The sequence below is a fragment of the Schistocerca nitens genome, chromosome 7 (assembly GCF_023898315.1).
Source record: "Schistocerca nitens isolate TAMUIC-IGC-003100 chromosome 7, iqSchNite1.1, whole genome shotgun sequence".
NCBI lineage: Eukaryota > Metazoa > Arthropoda > Insecta > Orthoptera > Acrididae > Schistocerca > Schistocerca nitens.
The window spans coordinates 354294942-354315509 of NC_064620.1; the positions used below are offsets into that span (position 1 = coordinate 354294942).

General features: G+C 40.5%; 1 protein-coding gene across 1 annotated transcript in view; it reads left to right on the plus strand.

Moving 5' to 3' along the window:
* LOC126195617 (uncharacterized) overlaps positions 1-20568 on the plus strand; it is a 444247-nt gene that overhangs the window by 139404 nt on the left and 284275 nt on the right. Inside the window, exon 11 of the mRNA XM_049934243.1 lies at positions 752-965. Coding sequence (XP_049790200.1) covers positions 752-965 — 214 coding nt within the window. The remainder of the gene's footprint in view (positions 1-751; positions 966-20568) is intronic.

Sequence of the window (20568 nt, forward strand, 5' to 3'; positions counted from 1 at the left end):
CCCTCAAAAACATGTATAGCCTTTTTGATTGTCAACAATAAACTAAACATCTGAAAGAGCTGAAAATGTAAACATGTAACAGAAACATGTGTACCAACAAGATAAAAAAAAATCCAAATCAGATGTATAAAGTAAGCAAAATTAAAAAATTCCCATTACTTTTGATCACAAGTCTTATATATCGCAAAATGAGAAAATCAGAGAAATTAGAGCTAATACTGCAGTTTACCAATAATCATTTTTCACATGTGCCATTCATGAATGGAACAAGAATGGGGGTAAGATAGTGGAACCAGAAGTGCCTGTTCCATTGTGACCTGTTGATCATCTCTCTTGAATGATTTATCACAGCGGCACATAAATGCTCAGAAATAATTCTGTTTCAAATACCTTATCACACTGTCCAATAACTGTCCTTTTCTGCAGATTTGTTAGATGTCTCTTCAGTGTAACTTACTCTTCTAATGAAGGAGAACTTTCATGGATGTGGATGAAGTGGAGGTATATATATGAAACTAATTTTGTTAATGTGAAATAGAAAATTAACCAGAAAGTCACTACTTTTAAAACAGCTGATGCTTCCTTGATTATATTAGGCAGCTTCTGTTAAACCTTTACATGTATTTAAAAGCTATCCAGCTATTTCACATTTTATGTGCATATATTTGCCTATTAGTTTTCTCTTTCATTTTCTTTTGATGAAGATAGTTTCTTTGTAGCCTTTTTTTCTTTTATTGTTTTCTTTTTATAGGCTGTCATCAGCAGCTGGTCAGAGGCTTTCTTATCAGTGGTCAGTTGACTTTGACAAGGAAGCTGCAAGCAGAAGGTTTAAAACTCAGAGTCAGAGGCTACAGCTTTGGGAGAGTGTACGTGCTGTTCAACGCACATTAAACAAGGCGTCCCGTAGAAGAATGAGCAGGAGTGCAAATAGTGCAAGTTTATCAGTCCCGTTAAATGTTTCAGCTGTAAGTATATTTTTTGATGCAGTAATAATACTCATGTACTGAAAAATCATTATTTTCGTATCTATGCATATTGTACGAATGAGGGTAAGATTGATCCTGCAGAACTTCAAGCTTATGCAGCCAATATAACTTTGCTGTAAGAGTATGGATCTTGTAATGATTCATGTTGAATATTACTTAAGTTTCTTCTGCCTGGTCCATTGATGAATGAATGTGAAAATTTCATGTTTAACAAGATTTATTCACATTAATTGACATCCAAATCACACACTCGTCATGTAAACAAAACATGGTCAGACTGATCTCTTTGGCTTTCAAAAGTAACTTCAAAACTGACCTTGCAGATTGACTTTCAAACAGACTCTCTAGCAGAGTGACTCGCAGCCTTGCTGCTTTCCCTTATATAGTATTTTAACAACTGCTCACAAAATATTCCATAGTTAATTTTGTATAATTTCAATGTTACAATTAAAATTTACAAAACATAAAGAAACTGGTGTTATAACCAAATAAGGTATAAAATACAGTATTTGAATAACAATCTTTTCTAGTAATATCTTTAGTTTTCCATAAGAAAATCGTTCTGAACTTTAATTACAATAATGTCTCTCATATTATTTTAGTTACATAATTAATTACAGTTTGGATTTGGTTCCTAACATGTAATGGTAGTACAGAGCTCATGCTTTATCCACTTAAATACATAGAACATACAAATAAGGCCTCAATTTCTGCAAATGGAAAACTGTGAGATGTAAACAATTGGAGAGTTAATTATAAATGTAATTACATGAATATCAATTACAGAACAGGACAGAAGAATAGATAACAAATGAAAATACATCACTTACTAATAACTTTTCTCAAGATAATGAGGTTTTTTGTGTTAGCCCATTATTTGATTGTAATTGTGGTAATTAGGGGCGCTGGCCACCTACGCCAACAATTCCACAGCATTTTAATATTTTCTGCCAAATATTTATCCCTTCAATTTCTTTATTATACATTCAATCCAGCATTTGTACATAATTTTGTTAATGACAACAATCTCTTGATAATGATGACAATATATGTTCCTCTAGAACATTCCATATGCCTTCACAATGAATATGAAGTTTTTTATCAAATAGTACAGAATGATATATATAAAGACACACATACTAGGCCTTAAGCAATGAATTGTCGGATAACTATCCAGATGAATATATATATAGAGGGAAACATTCCACGTGGGAAAAATATATCTAAAAACAAAGATGATGTGACTTACCAAACGAAAGTGCTGGCAGGTCGATAGACACACAAACAAACACAAACATACACACAAAATTCAAGCTTTTGCAACAAACGGTTGCTTCATCAGGAAAGAGGGAAGGAGAGGGAAAGACGAAAGGATGTGGATTTTAAGGGAGAGGGTAAGGAGCCATTCCAATCCCAGGAGCGGAAAGGCTTACCTTAGGGGGAAAAAAGGACAGTTATACACTCACACACACACATATCCATCCGCACACACACAGACACAAGCAGACATTTGTAAAGGCAAAGAGTTTGGGCAGAGATGTCAGTCAAGGCGGAAGTACAGAGGCAAAGATGTTGAAAGACAGGTAAGGTACGAGCGGCGGCAAATTGAAATTAGCGGAGATTGAGACCTGGCGGATAACGAGATGAGAGGATATACTGAAGGGCAAGTTCCCATCTCCGGAGTTCTGACAGGTTGGTGTTAGTGGGAAGTATCCAGATAACCTGGACGGTGTAACACTTTGCCAAGATGTGCTGGCCGTGCACCAAGGCATGTTTAGCCAGGGGTGATCCTCATTACCAACAAACACTGTCTGCCTGTGTCCATTCATGCGAATGGACAGTTTGTTGCTGGTCATTCCCACATAGAAAGCTTCATAGTGTAGGCAGGTCAATTGGTAAATCACGTGGGTGCTTTCACACGTGGCTCTGCCTTTGATCGTGTACACCTTCCGGGTTACAGGACTGGAGTACGTGGTGGTGGGAGGGTGCATGGGACAGGTTTTACACCGGGGGTGGTTACAAGGGTAGGAGCCAGAGGGTAGGGAAGGTGGTTTGTGGATTTCATAGGGATGAACTAAGAGGTTACAAAGGTTAGGTGGACGGCAGAAAGACACTCTTGGTAGAGTGGGGAGGATTTCATGAAGGATGGATCTCATTTCAGAGCAGGATTTGAGGAAGTCGTATCCCTGCTGGAGAGCCACATTCAGAGTCTGATCCAGTCCCGGAAAGTATCCTGTCACAAGTGGGGCACTTTTGGGGCTCTTCTGTGGGAGGTTCTGGGTTTGAGGAGATGAGGAAGTGGCTCTGGTTATTTGCTTCTGTACCAGGTCGGGAGGGTAGTTGCGGGATGCGAAAGCTGTTTTCAGGTTGTTGGTGTAATGGTTCAGGGATTCCGGACTGGAGCAGATTCGTTTGCCATGAAGACCTAGGCTGTAGGGAAGGGACCGTTTGATGTGGAATGGGTGGCAGCTGTCATAATGGAGGTACTGTTGCTTGTTGGTGGGTTTGATGTGGACGAATGTGTGACACTGGCCATTGTACAGGTGGAGGTCAACGCCAAGGAAAGTGGCATGGGATTTGGTGTAGGACCAGGTGAATCTGATCGAACCAAAGGAGTTGAGGTTGGAGAGGAAATTCTGGAGTTCTTCACTGTGAGTCCAGATCATGAAAATGTCATCAATAAATCTGCACCAAACTTTGGGTTGGCAGGCCTGGGTAACCAAGAAGGCTTCCTCTAAGTGACCCATGAATAGGTTGGCGTACGAGGGGGCCATCCTGGTACCCATGGCTGTTCCCTTTAATTGTTGATATGTCTGGCCTTTGAAAGTGAAGAAGTTGTGTGTCAGGATGAAGCTGGCTAAGGTAATGAGGAAAGAGGTTTTAGGTAGGGTGGCAGGTGATCGGTGTGAAAGGAAGTGCTCCATTACAGCGAGGCCCTGGACGTGCTGAATATTTGTGTATAAGAAAGTGGCATCAATGGTTACAAGGATGGTTTCCGGTGGTAACAGACTGGGTAAGGATTCCAGGCGTTCGAGAAAGTGGTTGGTGTCTTTGATGAAGGATGGGAGACTGCATGTAATGGGTTGAAAGTGTTGATCTACGTAGGCAGAGATATGTTCTGTGGGGGCTTGGTAACCAGCTACAATGGGAAGGCCGGGATGATTGGGTTTGTGAATTTTAGGAAGAAGGTAGAAGGTAGGGGTGCGGGGTGTTGGTGGGGTCAGGAGGTTGATGGAGTCAGGTGAAAGGTTTTGTAGGGGGCCTAAGGTTCTCAGGATTCCTGGAAGCTCCGCCTGGACATCAGGAATGGGAGTACCTTGGCAAACTTTGTATGTAGTGTTGTCTGAAAGCTGACGCAGTCCCTCAGCCACATTCTCCCGACGATCAAGTATCGCGGTCGTGGAACCCTTGTCTACAGGAAGAATGACGATGGATCGGTCAGCCTTCAGATCACGGATAGCCTGGGCTTCAGCAGTGGTGATGTTGGGAATAGGATTAAGGTTTTTCAAGAAGGATTGAGAGGCAAGGCTGGAAGTCAGAAATTCCTGGAAAGTTTGGAGAGGGTGATTTTGAGGAAGAGGAGGTGGGCCCCGCTGTGACGGAGGACGGAACTGTTCCAGGCAGGGTTCAATTTGGATAGTGTCTTGGGGAGTTGGATCATTAGGAGTAGGATTAGGATCATTTTTCTTCATGGCAAAGTGATATTTCCAGCAGAGAGTATGGGTGTAGGACAGTAAATCTTTGACAAGGGCTGTTTGGTTGAATCTGGGAGTGGGGCTGAAGGTGAGGCCTTTGGATAGGACAGAGGTTTCGGATTGGGAGAGAGGTTTGGAGGAAGGGTTAACTACTGAATTAGGGTGTTGTGGTTCCAGATTGTGTTGATTGGAATTTTGAGGTTTTGGGGGGAGTGGAGCTGGAAGTGGGAGATTGAGTAGATGGGAGAGACTGGGTCTGTGTGCAATGAGAGGAGGTTGAGGTTTGCTGGAAAGGTTGTGAAGGGTGAGTGAGTTGGTTCAAAATGGCTCTGAGCACTATGGGACTCAACTGCTGAGGTCATTAGTCCCCTAGAACTTAGAACTAGTTAAACCTAACTAACCTAAGGACATCACAAACATCCATGCCCGAGGCAGGATTCGAACCTGTGACCGTAGCGGTCTTGTGGTTCCAGACTGCAGCGCCTTTAACCGCACGGCCACTTCGGCCGGCTGAGTGAGTTGCCTTTCCGGAGGTGGGAAACCAGGAGATTGGATAGTTTTTTGAGGTGGAGGGTGGCATGCTGTTCTAATTTGCGGTTGGCCTGTAGGAGGATGCTCTGAACAGCCGGTGTGGATGTGGGAGAGGAAAGATTGAGGACTTTTATTAAGGATAGCCATGTCCTCATCTCCTCAAACCCAGAACCTCCTACAGAAGATCCCCAAAAGTGCCCCACTTGTGACAGGATACTTTCCGGGACTGGATCAGACTCTGAATGTGGCTCTCCAGCAGGGTTAAGACTTCCTCAAATCCTGCCCTGAAATGAGATCCATCCTTCATGAAATCCTCCCCACTCCACCAAGAGTGTCTTTCCACATTCCACCTAACCTTCGTAAGCTCTTAGTTCATCCCTATGAAATCCCCAAATCACCTTCCCTACCCTCTGGCTCCTACCCTTGTAACTGCCCCCGATGTAAAACCTGTCCCATGCACCCTCCCACCACCACCTACACCAGTCCTGTAACACAGAAGCCACGTGTGAAAGCACCCACGTGATTTACCAACTGATCTGCCTACACTATGAAGCTTTCTATGTGGGAATGACCAGCAACAAATTGTCCATTCGCATGAATGGACACAGGCAGACAGTGTTTGTTGGTAATGAGGATCACCCCTGGCTAAACATGCCTTGGTGCACGGCCAGCACATCTTGGCAAAGTGTTACACCGTCCGGGTTATCTGGATACTTCCAACTAACACCAACCTGTGAGAACTCCGGAGATGGGAACTTGCCCTTCAGTATATCCTCTCTTCTCGTTATCCGCCAGGCCTCAATCTCCGCTAATTTCAATTTGCCGCCGCTCATACCTCACCTGTCTTTCAACAACATCTTTGCCTCTGTACTTCCGCCTCGACTGACATCTCTGCCCAAACTCTTTGCCTTTGCAAATGTCTGCTTGTGTCTGTGTATGTGCGGATGGATATGTGTGTGTGCGAGTGTATACTTGTCCTTTTTTCCCCTAAGGTAAGTCTCTCCACTCCCGGGTTTGGAATGACTCCTTACCCTCTCCCTTAAAGCCCACATCCTCTCGTCTTTCCCTCTCCTTCCCTCTTTCCTGATGAAGCAACCGTTTGTTGCGAAAGCTTGAATTTTGTGTGTATGTTTGTGTTTGTTTGTGTGTCTATCGACCTGCCAGCACTTTCATTTGGTAAGTCACATCATCTTTGTTTTTTGATAAATATGATGTGACTTACCAAACAAAAGTGCTGGCAGGTTGATAGACACACAAACAAACACACAAAATTCAAACTTTTGCAACAAACTGTTGCTTCATCAGGAAAGAGAAGGAGAGGGGAAGACGAAAGGATGTGGGTTTTAAGGGAGAGGGTAAGGAGTCATTCCAGTCCCGGGAGCAGAAAGACTTACCCTAGGGGGAAAAAAGGACAGGTATACACTCGCACACACACACATATCCATCCACACATACACAGACACAAGCAGACATATTTAAAGGCCAAAAATCGTTCTGAACTTTAATTACAATAATGTCTCTCATATTATTTTAGTTACATAATTAATTAATTAATTAATCTCCTATTGCATTTGTTATTCTGATCATAGTCGCAAAATGTAAGACATTAGAGTATGCAGTAAGCTGTATAGATAACTATTGTTCCCAAACAGTATCTGCAAAGGGATGTGAAAAATGCTAACTACTGGTATATGCTACCCTCTCCCATAAATTGTGTGCCATTATATGGACTTTAAATGTACAAATAGAATTTATGCTTAGCTGGAATCTGAATGTTGCCATAAGACATTAATAAGGCAACATTACCAACCTGACCCCATATATGAAGGAGATAAAAGCACAGTTACAAGATATCAGCACCATCACTTGACCCTACATGAAAATTTCGACTATAATTCTGACAGTACACAGTTATGACATTCTGAATTATTAACTTTTATGCTAGGCAAATGAAAGCACATGGGGTTTTCTTTGTGCTGTTATTTACACCTTTCAGTTTCATTGCAGATATGGTGGACAATTTCATGAAAGATGATGTGCCAGACATAGAGCAAAATAGTTTTAAAAAATGTTAAAATATGTGTGAAATCTTATGGGACTTAACTGCTAAGGCCATCAGTCCCTAAACTTACACACTGCTTAACCTAAATTATCCTAAGAACAAACACACACAGCCATGCCGAAGGGAGGACTCGAACCTCCGCTGGGAGCAGCCACACAGTCCATGACTGCAGCGCCCTAGACCGCTTGGCTAACCCTGCACAGAGCAAAATAGTTTACTGACATGTGATGCTTCTTTGTGAGTGGATGACTATTGTGATAATAAGGATGCAGTTTTGCCACAGTCACATTTTTCAGACAGCAACATTGATACAAAGGGGCAGGGATCTAAAAATGTGGAATTAAGTGATGAGGGATCCTGCTTTGAAAATGTAAAATTATTGGATACCATTTTGCCTCTGAACAGATGATTACATGAAACAAGATGTTGTCATTTGAAAAAGTGGAAGGAAGGGAAATCTGTCTTTCAGAACACTGAAGAGGAACTTTAAATCGTTAAAACAAAAAAGAAATCTATATATTTTGAGTAAATACTTTGTAAACCAGAGTACGACAGCTGCAAAACTTTTTCAAAGCTTGGCCTAGTATGTGTAAATAAATTTAATAGCACATTCAGAAAAAGATGAACAATCCACAAAATTAGTGTACGGCAGAGTGATTTCATGCCACAATGGAGGTGGGACTTCTTCATCATAAAAAATAATGCATGTTACAACAACTAAAAAGAAAGGAAACGAGACAGTCATACTTACTGCATATGAAGAGTTTGTGGCCAACATCATATCTATTACGGAAACAGTTAGAGGGCCCTAGTTGTCACTCTCCTGTACAGTATTTCATATTGGGCGTAGGGTGACTGTAGTGGTGTGGAGCAAGTAATAAATAACCAATGCCCGGGAATGTTCAAAAGATGTACATTTGGATGCTCGTAACTGCATACTACCAGGATTATAGCCTGAATTTTGGCTTGGGGTTGACTGCAAGTGTGTTTTTTTCTTCTTAAAATATAAGGTTATGTTGGTGATGTGCCCTTGAAAGAGTGGCCAAAGCCATTTCACATAAATTACTTGTATTCTACATCTACATACATACTATGCAGGGCACAAAATGGTGAGTGACATTCAGTACTTTGTATCACTGCTAGTCATTCCCTTCCCTGTTCTGCTCACAAATGGAGCAGAGAAAAAGCTCTTATTTCTCTTACCTTGTCTTTGCAGTTCTTATGCGAGATTAACATTGGTGCCAGTAGAATTATTCTACAGCCAGTCCCAAATATCGCTTCTCTAAACTCTATCACATGTGAATAAACTAATTTCTCAACAATGTTTCACAGAAAGAACATCATATTCATCCCAGAGATTCCCATTTGAGTTCACAGACCATTTTTGTAATACTTGCATGTTGATAAAACGTACCAGTAACAAATCTAGCAGCATGCTTTTGAATTGCTCTGATGTCTTCCTTTAATCTGACTTGGTGGGGAACCTAAGCACTCATGCAGTATTCAAGAATGAGTCTTACTAGTATTCTATATGCAATCTCCAGATGCATTACACTTTGCTAGACATCTACCAGTAAACCAAAGTCAACCATTCACCTTCTCTACAAGTAACCTTGTGTGCTCATTTGATTTCATATTACTTTGTGATATTATGTCTTGATTGTGTCAAGCAGTACAGCACTAATACTGTATTTGAACATTACAGGATTGTTTTTCTACATGTTTAGAGCTAGCTGTCATTCATAACACTAGGGAGAAATTATATGTACATCATCCTTTTTATTCCCACAGTCACTCAGTGACAATATTTTCCCATACACTGCAATGTCATCAGCAAACAGTAGCAGATTTCTGTTCATCCTGTCTGTCAGATCATTTACATTCATAGAGAATAAGAGCATTGCTATCAGACTTTTCTGAGGCACTTCAGATAATACCTATGTCTCTGATGAACATTCACTGTCTAGGACAATGTACTGGGTTTTGTTACTTAAAAAGTCTTTGGTTCATACACATATCTGAGAGCCTGTTACATACGCTCAGATCATTAACATTGTCCAGTCGAGCACTGTGTCCAGAGCTTTTTAGAAATTTAGAAATCTGCCTATTCCCTTCATCCACAGTTTGCAGGATATTGTGTGAGAAAAGGGCAAGTTGAGTTTTGTATGACTGACTTAGTAGGAATATCAACAACGTAGGAAAAGACATATTGATAGTTATCATAAAGAAGACATGTTAAGTTGCAGACAGGCATAGTTAAAAGATACTTACATGAAACTTTCGGCTGCAACCTTATCAATAAAAGAAAGACAGACACCATTCATACACACAAGCAGACACACCTCATGCATGTGACCGCCAACACCAGCGTCTTGGGTCAGAGAGCAACTATCACGTGGGGTGCAAGCAGCAATCTGGAGGGGGCAGGGGAGAGGAAGGGATAGTAGTGTATGGGTGGAGAGAGACAAATGCTGTCTGGTGGAGTGTGCAGGGACTAGAGTGCCAACAGGTGCAGCATCAGGATGTTGTGGGGCAGGGTGATGGGAAAAGAAAGAGCAATACAGGAGAGATGTGGGGAAAGACAGGCAGAAGCATTGACACAGGGCAGCAGATAAACAGCGTGGGAGGTAAGAATGGGGAGGAGACGATAGGACAAAGAGGTTGGAAACTGATAGGTAGAGGGTCTAGGGAAAGTAAATTACTGTAGGTTGAGGCTGGGATGATTATTAGAGTGGAGAATATATTTTAAGGATAACTCCCATCTGTGCAGTGCAGAAAAGTGGGTTGTGGAAGAAAGGATCCAGAGGGGTCAGGTAGTGGAGCAGCCATTGAAATCAAGTGTGTTATGTTCAGCTGCATCTTGTGCCACATGGTCATCTACTTTCCTCTTGACATCAGTTTGGCGGTGGACATTCATCCTGGTGGGCAGCTAGTTGGTAGACTTACCAGCATAAAAACCTGTTCAATGATTGCACCAGAGCTGGTAAATGACATGGCTGCTTTAAAAGTTTACCTGGTCTCTGATGGGGTATGTTGAACCTCTGACAGGCCTGGAAAAGGAAGAGCTAGGTGGGTGGATTAGGCAGATTTTGCACCTGGGTCTTCCACAGGGATATGATTCTTGTGGCAAGAGTTTGGGATTGGGAGTGGCATAGGGATGGACTAGGATGTTGTGGAGATTGGGTGGCTGATGAAACATTACTTTAGGAGGGGTGGCAAGTATCTTAGGTAGGATGTCCTTCATGTCAGGGCATGATGGTAGGTAATCGAGGCCTTGGTGAGACCCTTAACATACTGAGAGAGGGAATTTTTGTCACTGCAGATACACCATCCCTGGGTGGCGAGTCTGTATGGGAGGAATTTTTTGGTCTGGTGTGGATGACAGCTGTCAAAATGCAGGTACTGTTGGTGGTTGGTGGGTTTAATGTGGACAGAGGTTCCTTTACAAAGGAAAACCCAAGAGAATTGCCCCAATTTAATCCTCATACCACTGAAAAGATGAATCAAATAAGTATTAGTGTCAGTGGTGTTGAGAAACAGCTGAAATCATAAATTGAACAAAGCTCCAGGGCCTGATGGAATCCCTGTCAAATTCTATACTGAATTTGCTGTTGAGTTAGCCCCTCTTCTGACTGTAATCTGTCATAGATCCCTCAAACAAAAAGCCATACCCAGTTCTTGGAAAAAGGTACTAGTCATACCCGTCTACAAGAAGGGTAGTAGAAGTGATCCATAAATCTACTGCCCAATAACTTTGAAAACTTCTTGTAAAATCTTAGAACATATTCTGAACTCAAATGTAATTAAGTATCTTGAACAGAATGACATCAATCAGTGCCAACCAGCATGGATTTCAAAAACATCAATCATGTGAAACCCAACTCACACTTTTCTCACATGGCAAACGAAAGCTTTGTATCGAGGTAACCAGGTAAATGCAGTACTTCTTGACTTCCAAAAAGCATTTCATTCAGTACCACATTATGCTCACTGTTAAAAGTATGATCATATCGGGCATGAGGTGAAATTTGTGACTGGACTGAGGACTTTTTGGTAGGGAGGACACAGCATGTAATCTGGGTTGGAGAGTCATCGTCAGATGTAGAAGTAACTCCAGATGAGCCCCAAGGAAGTGTGTTGGAACCCTTGCTGTTCATATTGTATATTAATGACCTTGCTGACAATATTAATAGTAAAATCAGCCTTTTTGCAGATGATGCAGTTAGGTGTAATGAAGTAATACCTGAAAGAAACTCCATAAATAAGATTTCAACATGTTGCAGAGATTGGCAGTTTGCTCTAAATATTCAGAAATGTAAAATTTTGTACTTCACCAAATGAAAAGATGTAGTATCCTATGACTATAAAATCAATGAGTCACTGTTGGAATCAGCTAACTCATACAAATACCTGGGTGTAATAATTTGTTGGGATCTAAATGGAATGATCACATAGGTTCAGTCCTGGGTAAAGCAGGTGGTAGACTTTGGTTTTATGGTAGAATAATGGAGAAGTGCAATCAATCTACAAAGGAGATTGTTTGCAAATCACTCATGCGACTGGTTGAAGAATAGTGCTCAAATGTGTGGGGCCCATACCAGATAGGATATTGAACATATACAGAGAAGAGGCTGGCTCTGAGCACTATGGGACTTAACATCTATGGTCATCAGTCCCCACAGAGAAGAGGTTTGATTAATCCATCAGAGAGTTTCACAGAGATACTGATGGAACTGAACTGGAAGACTCTTGAAGGCAGATGTAAACTATCCCAAAAAAGTGTGTTAACAGAGTTTCAAGAACCAGCTTTAAATGATGTCTCTAGGAATACTCTGCAATACCCTATATATTGCTCACATAGCGATCATGTAGATAAGATTAGAATAATTACTGCATGCATAGAGGCAGTCAAGCAATCATTCTTCTCACACTCCATATGTGAATGGAACAGGGAGAAACCCAAATAATGGTACAATGGGACCTACCCTCTGCCATGCACTTCACAGTGATTTGCAGAGTATAGATGTAGATGAAGATACAGATGTAGATGTAGGTGCAGATGGAGTCATCAGTGATGATGAGGTCAACATCTAGGAAGGGGGCATGCTAGGTTGAAGACGACCACATGAAGTGGATGGGAGAGATGTTGGTGTTTGAAGGAATGAAGACAGGTTATCTTGACCCTGAGTCCTGACCATGAAGATATCATCAATGAACCTGAACCAGACTAGAAGTTTGGTGTTTCGGGAGGCTAGGAAGGTCTCTTCTAGATGGTCCATAAAAAGGCTGCAGGGATGGGTAACATGTGGTTGTCCATGGCTTTGCTGCAGATTTGTTAATAAACCTTCCCTTCAAAGGCGAAGTATTTGTGTGTTATGATAACGTTAGTAAGGTGTATGAGGAATGAGATAGTGGAGTTTGAAGGACATTGGGAAAGGTAGTGTTCAATAGTGGTAAGACCATGGGCATGAAGGATGTTGGTGTATAGGCAGGTGGCATCAACAGCGATGAGTATGGACCCAGGAGGTAAAGGGGTGGGGATAGTGGAGAGTCAGTGTAGGAAGTGGTTGGTGTCTTTGACATGGGAGGCTAGATTACAGGCAATTGGTTGGAGGTGTTGGTTAATGAGGGCTGAAATTCTGCAGTGGAGGCACAATAACCAACCACGATGGGGCATCCAGAGTTGTTAGGCTTGTGGATTTGCATAGAGCAAAATGCATGGTGGATCTTTCTATCAGAATTGTTCTGTTGGAACACCATTATTAGGTGTTGCAGCTCACCAGGCAGACTGTCAGTATCTGCAATCACATATGCTCTAAGTGCCAAAGAGCATAAGACACTACTGCATTGTGGAGGATAATGACAGCTGGTGGGCTGCAAATATAACCATGTGTGAGTTGGTTTGCAGTAGACACTATGTCACAGTGTAGCAACAGCTTTTCTTCTAACCATAACATCCAGAAATAATAAGATGCCACCTTTCTTCACTGTATTTTCAGATGGACCAAGTTCAGATGCTGGAGAATTATCGGTAATGCCTCTACTCCATGAGGCCATACCACAAATGTATCATCTACATATCACCAGAAGCAGGAGGGTTGGAGACTTGCCGACTGTAGTTCTTTTCTCTCAGTCTTCCATGAAATAGCTGGTCGCCATGGGAGACAGTGTACTTCCCATGATGACACCATCCACTTGTTCAAAATGTTGGTTACTAAATAAGAAATTAATTGAGGTAAGCACATGTTTAAACAATACCACAATGTCTTTCTCAAACTTGCTGCTGATAAGCTCTAATAAGTCTTGTAGAGGTCTTTCTCAAGTAAAGTTTTATACTTGCTAAACTCACTAACTGCACCAACAGGCTGCAGTTCAGATTGTAAGAACTACCAGAGACATGCAGTTATGGCTCTCCTCTCTGCCCAATAGTGAACAACATTGGAGCTCCTACCTATTTCTTTGCTAAATATCTTACTTCACTGTTGGAACCCCTCTTAGGCAAAAGTGACTATCACATCCAGAATTCAGAGAACTTCATAGGACACCTGAAGACACTTAAGCTACAATCATCAGATATTTTGGTTAGCTTTGACATTGTATCTTTATTCATGAAAGTATCTCTGGATGACTCATTATAGCTAATCAGGAACAAGTTCTAGAAAGACATTGTAGCATTGTTTAAACATGTCCTTACCTCAACTTATTTCTTATTCAATAACCAATATTTTGAACAAGTGGACAGTGTTGGCATGGAAGTCCTCTGTCTCCCATGGTGGCCCACTATTTTGTGGAAGATTTTGAGAGAAAAGCACTGCAGTCAGTACATCTCCAACCTTCCTGCTTCTGGTGGTGTGTAAACAATATATTTGTCGTGTGGCCCCATGGAATGGAGGCATTACCTATGTTTCTCTAGCATCTAAACTTGCTTCATCTGAATATACAGAATATCTCCCCATACAGAATATCTTACCATTCCTGGGTGTCATGGTTAGAAGAAAAGCTGACAGTACACTGGGTCACAGGATCTACTGCAAATAAAATCACACAAGTTATATTTGCAGACCACAAGCTGTCATCATCCTGCATAATGTGGTAGTGTGTAATGCTCCTTAGTACATAGAGCACAGGTGGTTTCAGATACCAACAGTCAGCCTGGTGAACTACAACACCTAAGAACAGTGCTCCAGCAGAACGGCTATTCTGATAGACAGATATGCTATTTGATTCTAAACAAGTTCATAGGAGGGATGTAAAATGAGATGCAGAGGCACCCATTGCAGTGGCGTTCATGCTGTGTTTTAGTGTCATGTCTTCAATAATAGCAAGAATCCTCAAAACACAAGACATCAAGTGTGTTTTTTGGCCACCAGCAAAACTGAGGAATTTGTTATGTTTGATCAAAGACAATCTAGGCCTTATTAATGTGGTATATATAAGGTCCATGCCAGAGTGGGAAATCTTATATTGGGGTGAAATGCCAAAATGTGCAAGAAAGTTGTGGTGAACACCATTGTCATACATACCTGGGGAAACATGATAAATCAGTGGTAGCGAAGCATTGCCTTGACATAGGGCATTGCATGTTTTATGTGGCTACTGAAATTTTATCCTCAGTGGCATCTCCCTGGGAATAAGTTTTAAGGAGGCCATATATATCCATTCAGCAGACAGTCTTATCAACAGGGATTCAGATTTGCAACTAAGTGTGTCCTTGAATGCAACACTGCCTGCTATAAATTCAAACAGAAGAAGCAAGAACTTCTGATTCATGTCTCAAAGCAGTGTAGTGCTGAGATTTAATTCAGCTTTCAATCACAGGAACATCTGGCAGCACAGTCGTTTCCCACAACACATGTGCAGGAGGCACTATGAGCATAGCTTTCCTCCAATTGCAAGCGTCTTCCCATGCACTCATATTGCCTGCTCCTGACCTGATAAATTTCAACAACCCCATAAAATTATCATCAGACACACCTTGTAGCAGTGACAACAGCATCTACCTCCACCTGAGGATGTAGAACAGTTGTATCAATGAAATATTGTGTGATTTGCACCATATGATTCTGTGACAAATCCGAGAAGTGTATTTCCTACAGATCATTCAGGAAAGCCTGAAAAGTCACTTCTGTTAAACAGTAATTTTATGTCATTAGTTTAATGTCAAGGTGCATACTTAGATTGTAAAATTACATCAATAATGGCAACAAAAATGGAATCACTAAATATTTTTGTCATAAACGCTTCCTTAAAAGTCCATTTATGCCATCAAGTACTTGAAATGTCCAACATATACATTTTTTCATTCATTCATTCAGTCATGCAGTTGTTTGTGGAAGGACTTCTGCAATGATTGAAGAGATCCCTTCAATGCTGCAAGGGTGGGCTGTCTTAGATCCTCTTGGGCACTCTGAACTTATAAACAGACTCCATCTGAGGAAAAGAATTCATTGGTGTCACATCAGGTGAACATGCAGGCCACTGATAACGCTTCACCCACTATCCAATGACAAGCAAGGATCTGAGTAAGTGCTTTTCTAGCCACAATCGACATTGCACTGATACATACATCAACATATTTCAAGTTGCACATCCTCTTGATGAGGCAGTAAGACTTTGGTAAGAAATTGTGTGTAACTCTTACCCGTTACAGTTCTGTTAGTGAAGTAAGGACCAATCACATAGTCCTGAGTAATCTGGCACCAAACATTCACTCTCCATTGTCTCTGGTATTCAACTTCCCTCAGCCAGTGTGAATTCTCAGCACCCCGCTAATGCTTATTTCTTACATTCAGCTTTTTGTGATTTGTAAAGGTAGCATCATTAGCAAAGAGAAGTCTTTGATGAAAGAACCTGTTGTCCTGATGCTACACCACAACTGAGTGACAGAGTCCCCATGGTCTTCTGCAGTCCCTCTGGTAATCTGTTAGCAAAGTGGAACATGATAAGAATATAAACTGTTTTGCACAGAACTGAACAACATTTGGCCGACTGATACCAGAGGCAATCACAATTTCTCTGGAACATAACATGTGGATTATGAACAATGCCTGCCAGAGCATTTATTTGGCTCCTTCCCTTATTGTAGCCTTACAAACCATGCAGGATTTTCGTGCCCTTCAAATAACAATTTTTTGCACTTTTACAGAATCATCATTCTTGTTGGACACTCTCTGTTGGGGTACCTTTGAGTGTACAACTCAACTGTCTCTTTGTGTTCCTTCTGCATTCTTCATAAAGAAGTAACATATATAGTTTCTCTTGGTTTGTGAACTACTTTTATGTTTTCAAACTAAACATTGCTCAACAAATTTGAATTACACAGACGGAATTTTTCTTATGTTGATATGTAATGATGCTCTTCTGTGCAAGACAGCAATTGGTTTCATGTTCAAAACAGATGAACCCTAAACTATAGTCATTGTAATTACCCCAGAACTGGTAATGGGATCTTGCAGAGTGAAACACCATTGCCTTTGTATCTTCTACTATGACACCAGCAACAGAAATAACTACAGTCCTATTTGAAAAAATGTAGATGATATCAATAGCTCAATAATCAATATAGCTATGAAAAAAGACCAAAGTCACTTAGTGAGGACTTCCTTGTAGTTCATCTAGGTAATAGTATCACAGTGTCTTAAATGGTTCTGGAAACATTTTAGATGAACAGCTTAGCTGAATTGCCCTGTGTATGTGAAGTTTGGCATAACGTATAGGCCAAGATTTATGTATGTCCACACTCAATAAACATTTAAAGTCGAAGAGTCTGCAGTAGCATCTGTGCACAGAAGTACATAGTTCAGTAGACCGATTATGTGATTAGGGAAAACAACAAGAATTAGCACTTCACATTGAAAGAATATTTATTTAGCACACATGAAATTGCACATGAAGGTGAACTTCCTGCCTCTGTAGATAGTGTGCCTGTTTACACATTGTAATGCAACAGACTAATGTAGTACATGATCCATAAGTTTATGTAGTATATAATACAAAGTCATGAGTATTACGGTATCGAACAATGGTTCATATTTTGTCATTCATCATAACATTTTATTTGAGCTTAAAAATGTTGTCAAAGTTGAAAGTACATTATTTGAATTTTCTAGTACAATTATTTTATGTAAAATAGCTACAATTATTTTATGTAAAATAGTTATTTTCAAAATTTCAGAAAGACAACAGGATATCTTTAAATTAGCTTAGAAGTACACACAATAAAATGATGCAAAAACCAGCTATAGTAATTTGTTTAGCCTTTGTACAACTTAATGTAAAAATGTTAGAACTAATTAAAATGATTATGTAATTAAAATTTAATTCAAATTCAGTCAGAATTAACTGTTTGCGGAACATATTATGTTAATCTTTGGGTAGAAAACTCATTTTTATGAAATTGTGTTTATGTGAGACATATTTATGTATTTTGTAAAATGTAATGTTGTAGCTGAACATTTGGGAACTCGTAATGTTACATTATCAGTTAATTACTGTCAATATTTAAATAATGGAAGTGTAAAACTGCATTGTTATGTCTGTTTTTAAATGATAGTGGCTGTGTCCACCATGTTAGTTCTACGTCAGTTGTAGAAAGCTGTAGATCAACTTTGTATTTGTCAGCATACAGTATTTGTTAATTAGTGACGAGTTTAGTCACGCCATTGGGAGTAGAAATGAAAATCTATTCAAAAGTATATTTGTAACTGGTGCTATTGTGAACACTAAAAAGAAGATCAAGGGCAAATAGTTGACATGTTATTAATTAGTGTATACATTATAATTTAATAGTCATGGGTGACTGGAATTCATCAGTAGGAAAAGGGAGAGAAGGAAACATAGTAGGTGAATATGGATTGGGGGGAAGAAATGAAAGAGGAAGCTGCCTTGTAGAATTTTGCACAGAGCATAACATAATCATAGCTAACACTTGGTTCAAGAATCATAAAAGAAGGTTGTATACCTGGAAGAATCCTGGAGATACTAATAGGTATCAGATAGATTATATAATGGTAAGACAGAGATTTAGGAATCAGGTTTTAAATTGTAAGACATTTCCAGGGGCAGATGTGGATTCTGACCACAATCTATTGGTTATGAACTGCAGATTGAAACTGAAGAAACTGCAAAAAGGTGGGAATTTAAGGAGATGGGACCTGGATAAACTGAAAAAACCAGAGGTTGTAGAGAGTTTCAGGGAGAGCATAAGGGAACAATTGACAGGAATGGGGGAAAGAAATACAGTAGAAGAAGAATGGGTAGCTCTGAGGGATGAAGTAGTGAAGGCAGCAGAGGATCAAGTAGGTAAAAAGACGAGGGCTAATAGAAATCCTTGGGTAACAGAAGAAATATTGAATTTAATTGATGAAAGGAGAAAATATAAAAATGCAGTAAATGAAGCAGGCAAAAGGGAATACAAACGTCTCAAAAATGAGATCGACAGAAAGTGCAGAATGGCTAAGCAGGGATGGCTAGAGGACAAATGTAAGGATGTAGAGGCTTGTCTCACTAGGAGTAAGATAGATACTGCCTACAGGAAAATTAAAGAGACCTTTGGAGAGAAGAGAACCACTTGTATGAATATCAAGAGCTCAGATGGCAACCCAGTTCTAAGCGAAGATGGGAAGGCAGAAAGGTGGAAGGAGTATATAGAGGGTTTATACAAGGGCGATGTACTTGAGGACAGTATTATGGAAATGGAAGAGGATGTAGATGAAGATGAAATGGGAGATAAGATACTGCGTGAAGAGTTTGACAGAGCACTGAAAGACCTGAGTCGAAACAAGGCCCCGGGAGTAGACAACATTCCATTAGAACTACTGACAGCCTTGGGAGAGCCAGTCATGACAAAACTCTACCATCTGGTGAGCAAGATGTATGAGACGGGCGAAATACCCACAGACTTCAAGAAGAATATAATAATTCCAATACCAAAGAAAGCAGGTGTTGACAGATGTGAAAATTACCGAACTATCAGTTTAATAAGTCACAGCTGCAAAATACTAACACGAATTCTTTACAGACGAATGGAAAAACTGGTAGAAGCGGACCTCGGGGAAGATCAGTTTGGATTCCGTAGAAATGTTGGAACACGTGAGACAATACTAACCTTACGACTTATCTTAGAAGAAAGATTAAGGAAAGGCAAACCTACGTTTCTAGCATTTGTAGACTTAGAGAAAGCTTTTGACAACGTTAACTGGAATACTCTCTTTCAAATTCTGAAGGTGGCAGGGGTAAAATACAGGGAGCGAAAGGCTATTTACAATTTGTACAGAAACCAGATGGCAGTTATAAGAGTCGAGGGGCATGAAAGGGAAGCAGTGGTTGGGAAGGGAGTGAGACAGGGTTGTAGCCTCTCCCCGATGTTATTCAATCTGTATATTGAGCAAGCAGTAAAGGAAACAAAAGAAAAATTCGGAGTAGGTATTAAAATTCATGGAGAAGAAGTAAAAACTTTGAGGTTCGCCGATGACATTGTAATTCTGTCAGAGACAGTAAAGGACTTGGAAGAGCAGTTGAACGGAATGGACAGTGTCTTGAAAGGAGGATATAAGATGAACATCAACAAAAACAAAACGAGGATAATGGAATGTAGTCAAATTAAATCGGGTGATGCTGAGGGGATTAGATTAGGAAATGAGACACTTAAAGTAGTAAAGGAGTTTTGCTATTTAGGGAGCAAAATAACTGATGATGGTCGAAGTAGAGAGGATATAAAATGTAGACTGGCAATGGCAAGGAAATCGTTTCTGAAGAAGAGAAATTTGTTAACATCGAGTATAGATTTAAGTGTCAGGAAGTCGTTTCTGAAAGTATTTGTATGGAGTGTAGCCATGTATGGAAGTGAAACATGGACGATAAACAGTTTGGACAAGAAGAGAATAGAAGCTTTCGAAATGTGGTGCTACAGAAGAATGCTGAAGATAAGGTGGGTAGATCACGTAACTAATGAGGAGGTATTGAATAGGATTGGGGAGAAGAGAAGTTTGTGGCTCAACTTGACTAGAAGAAGGGATCGGTTGGTAGGACATGTTTTGAGGCATCAAGGGATCACAAATTTAGCATTGGAGGGCAGCGTGGAGGGTAAAAATCATAGAGGGAGACCAAGAGATGAATACACTAAGCAGATTCAGAAGGATGTAGGTTGCAGTAGGTACTGGGAGATGAAGAAGCTTGCACAGGATAGAGTAGCATGGAGAGCTGCATCAAACCAGTCTCAGGACTGAAGACCACAACAACAACAACATTATCAATCCACATCTGACCAAGCGAGGTGGCAAGCGGCTAGCTCACT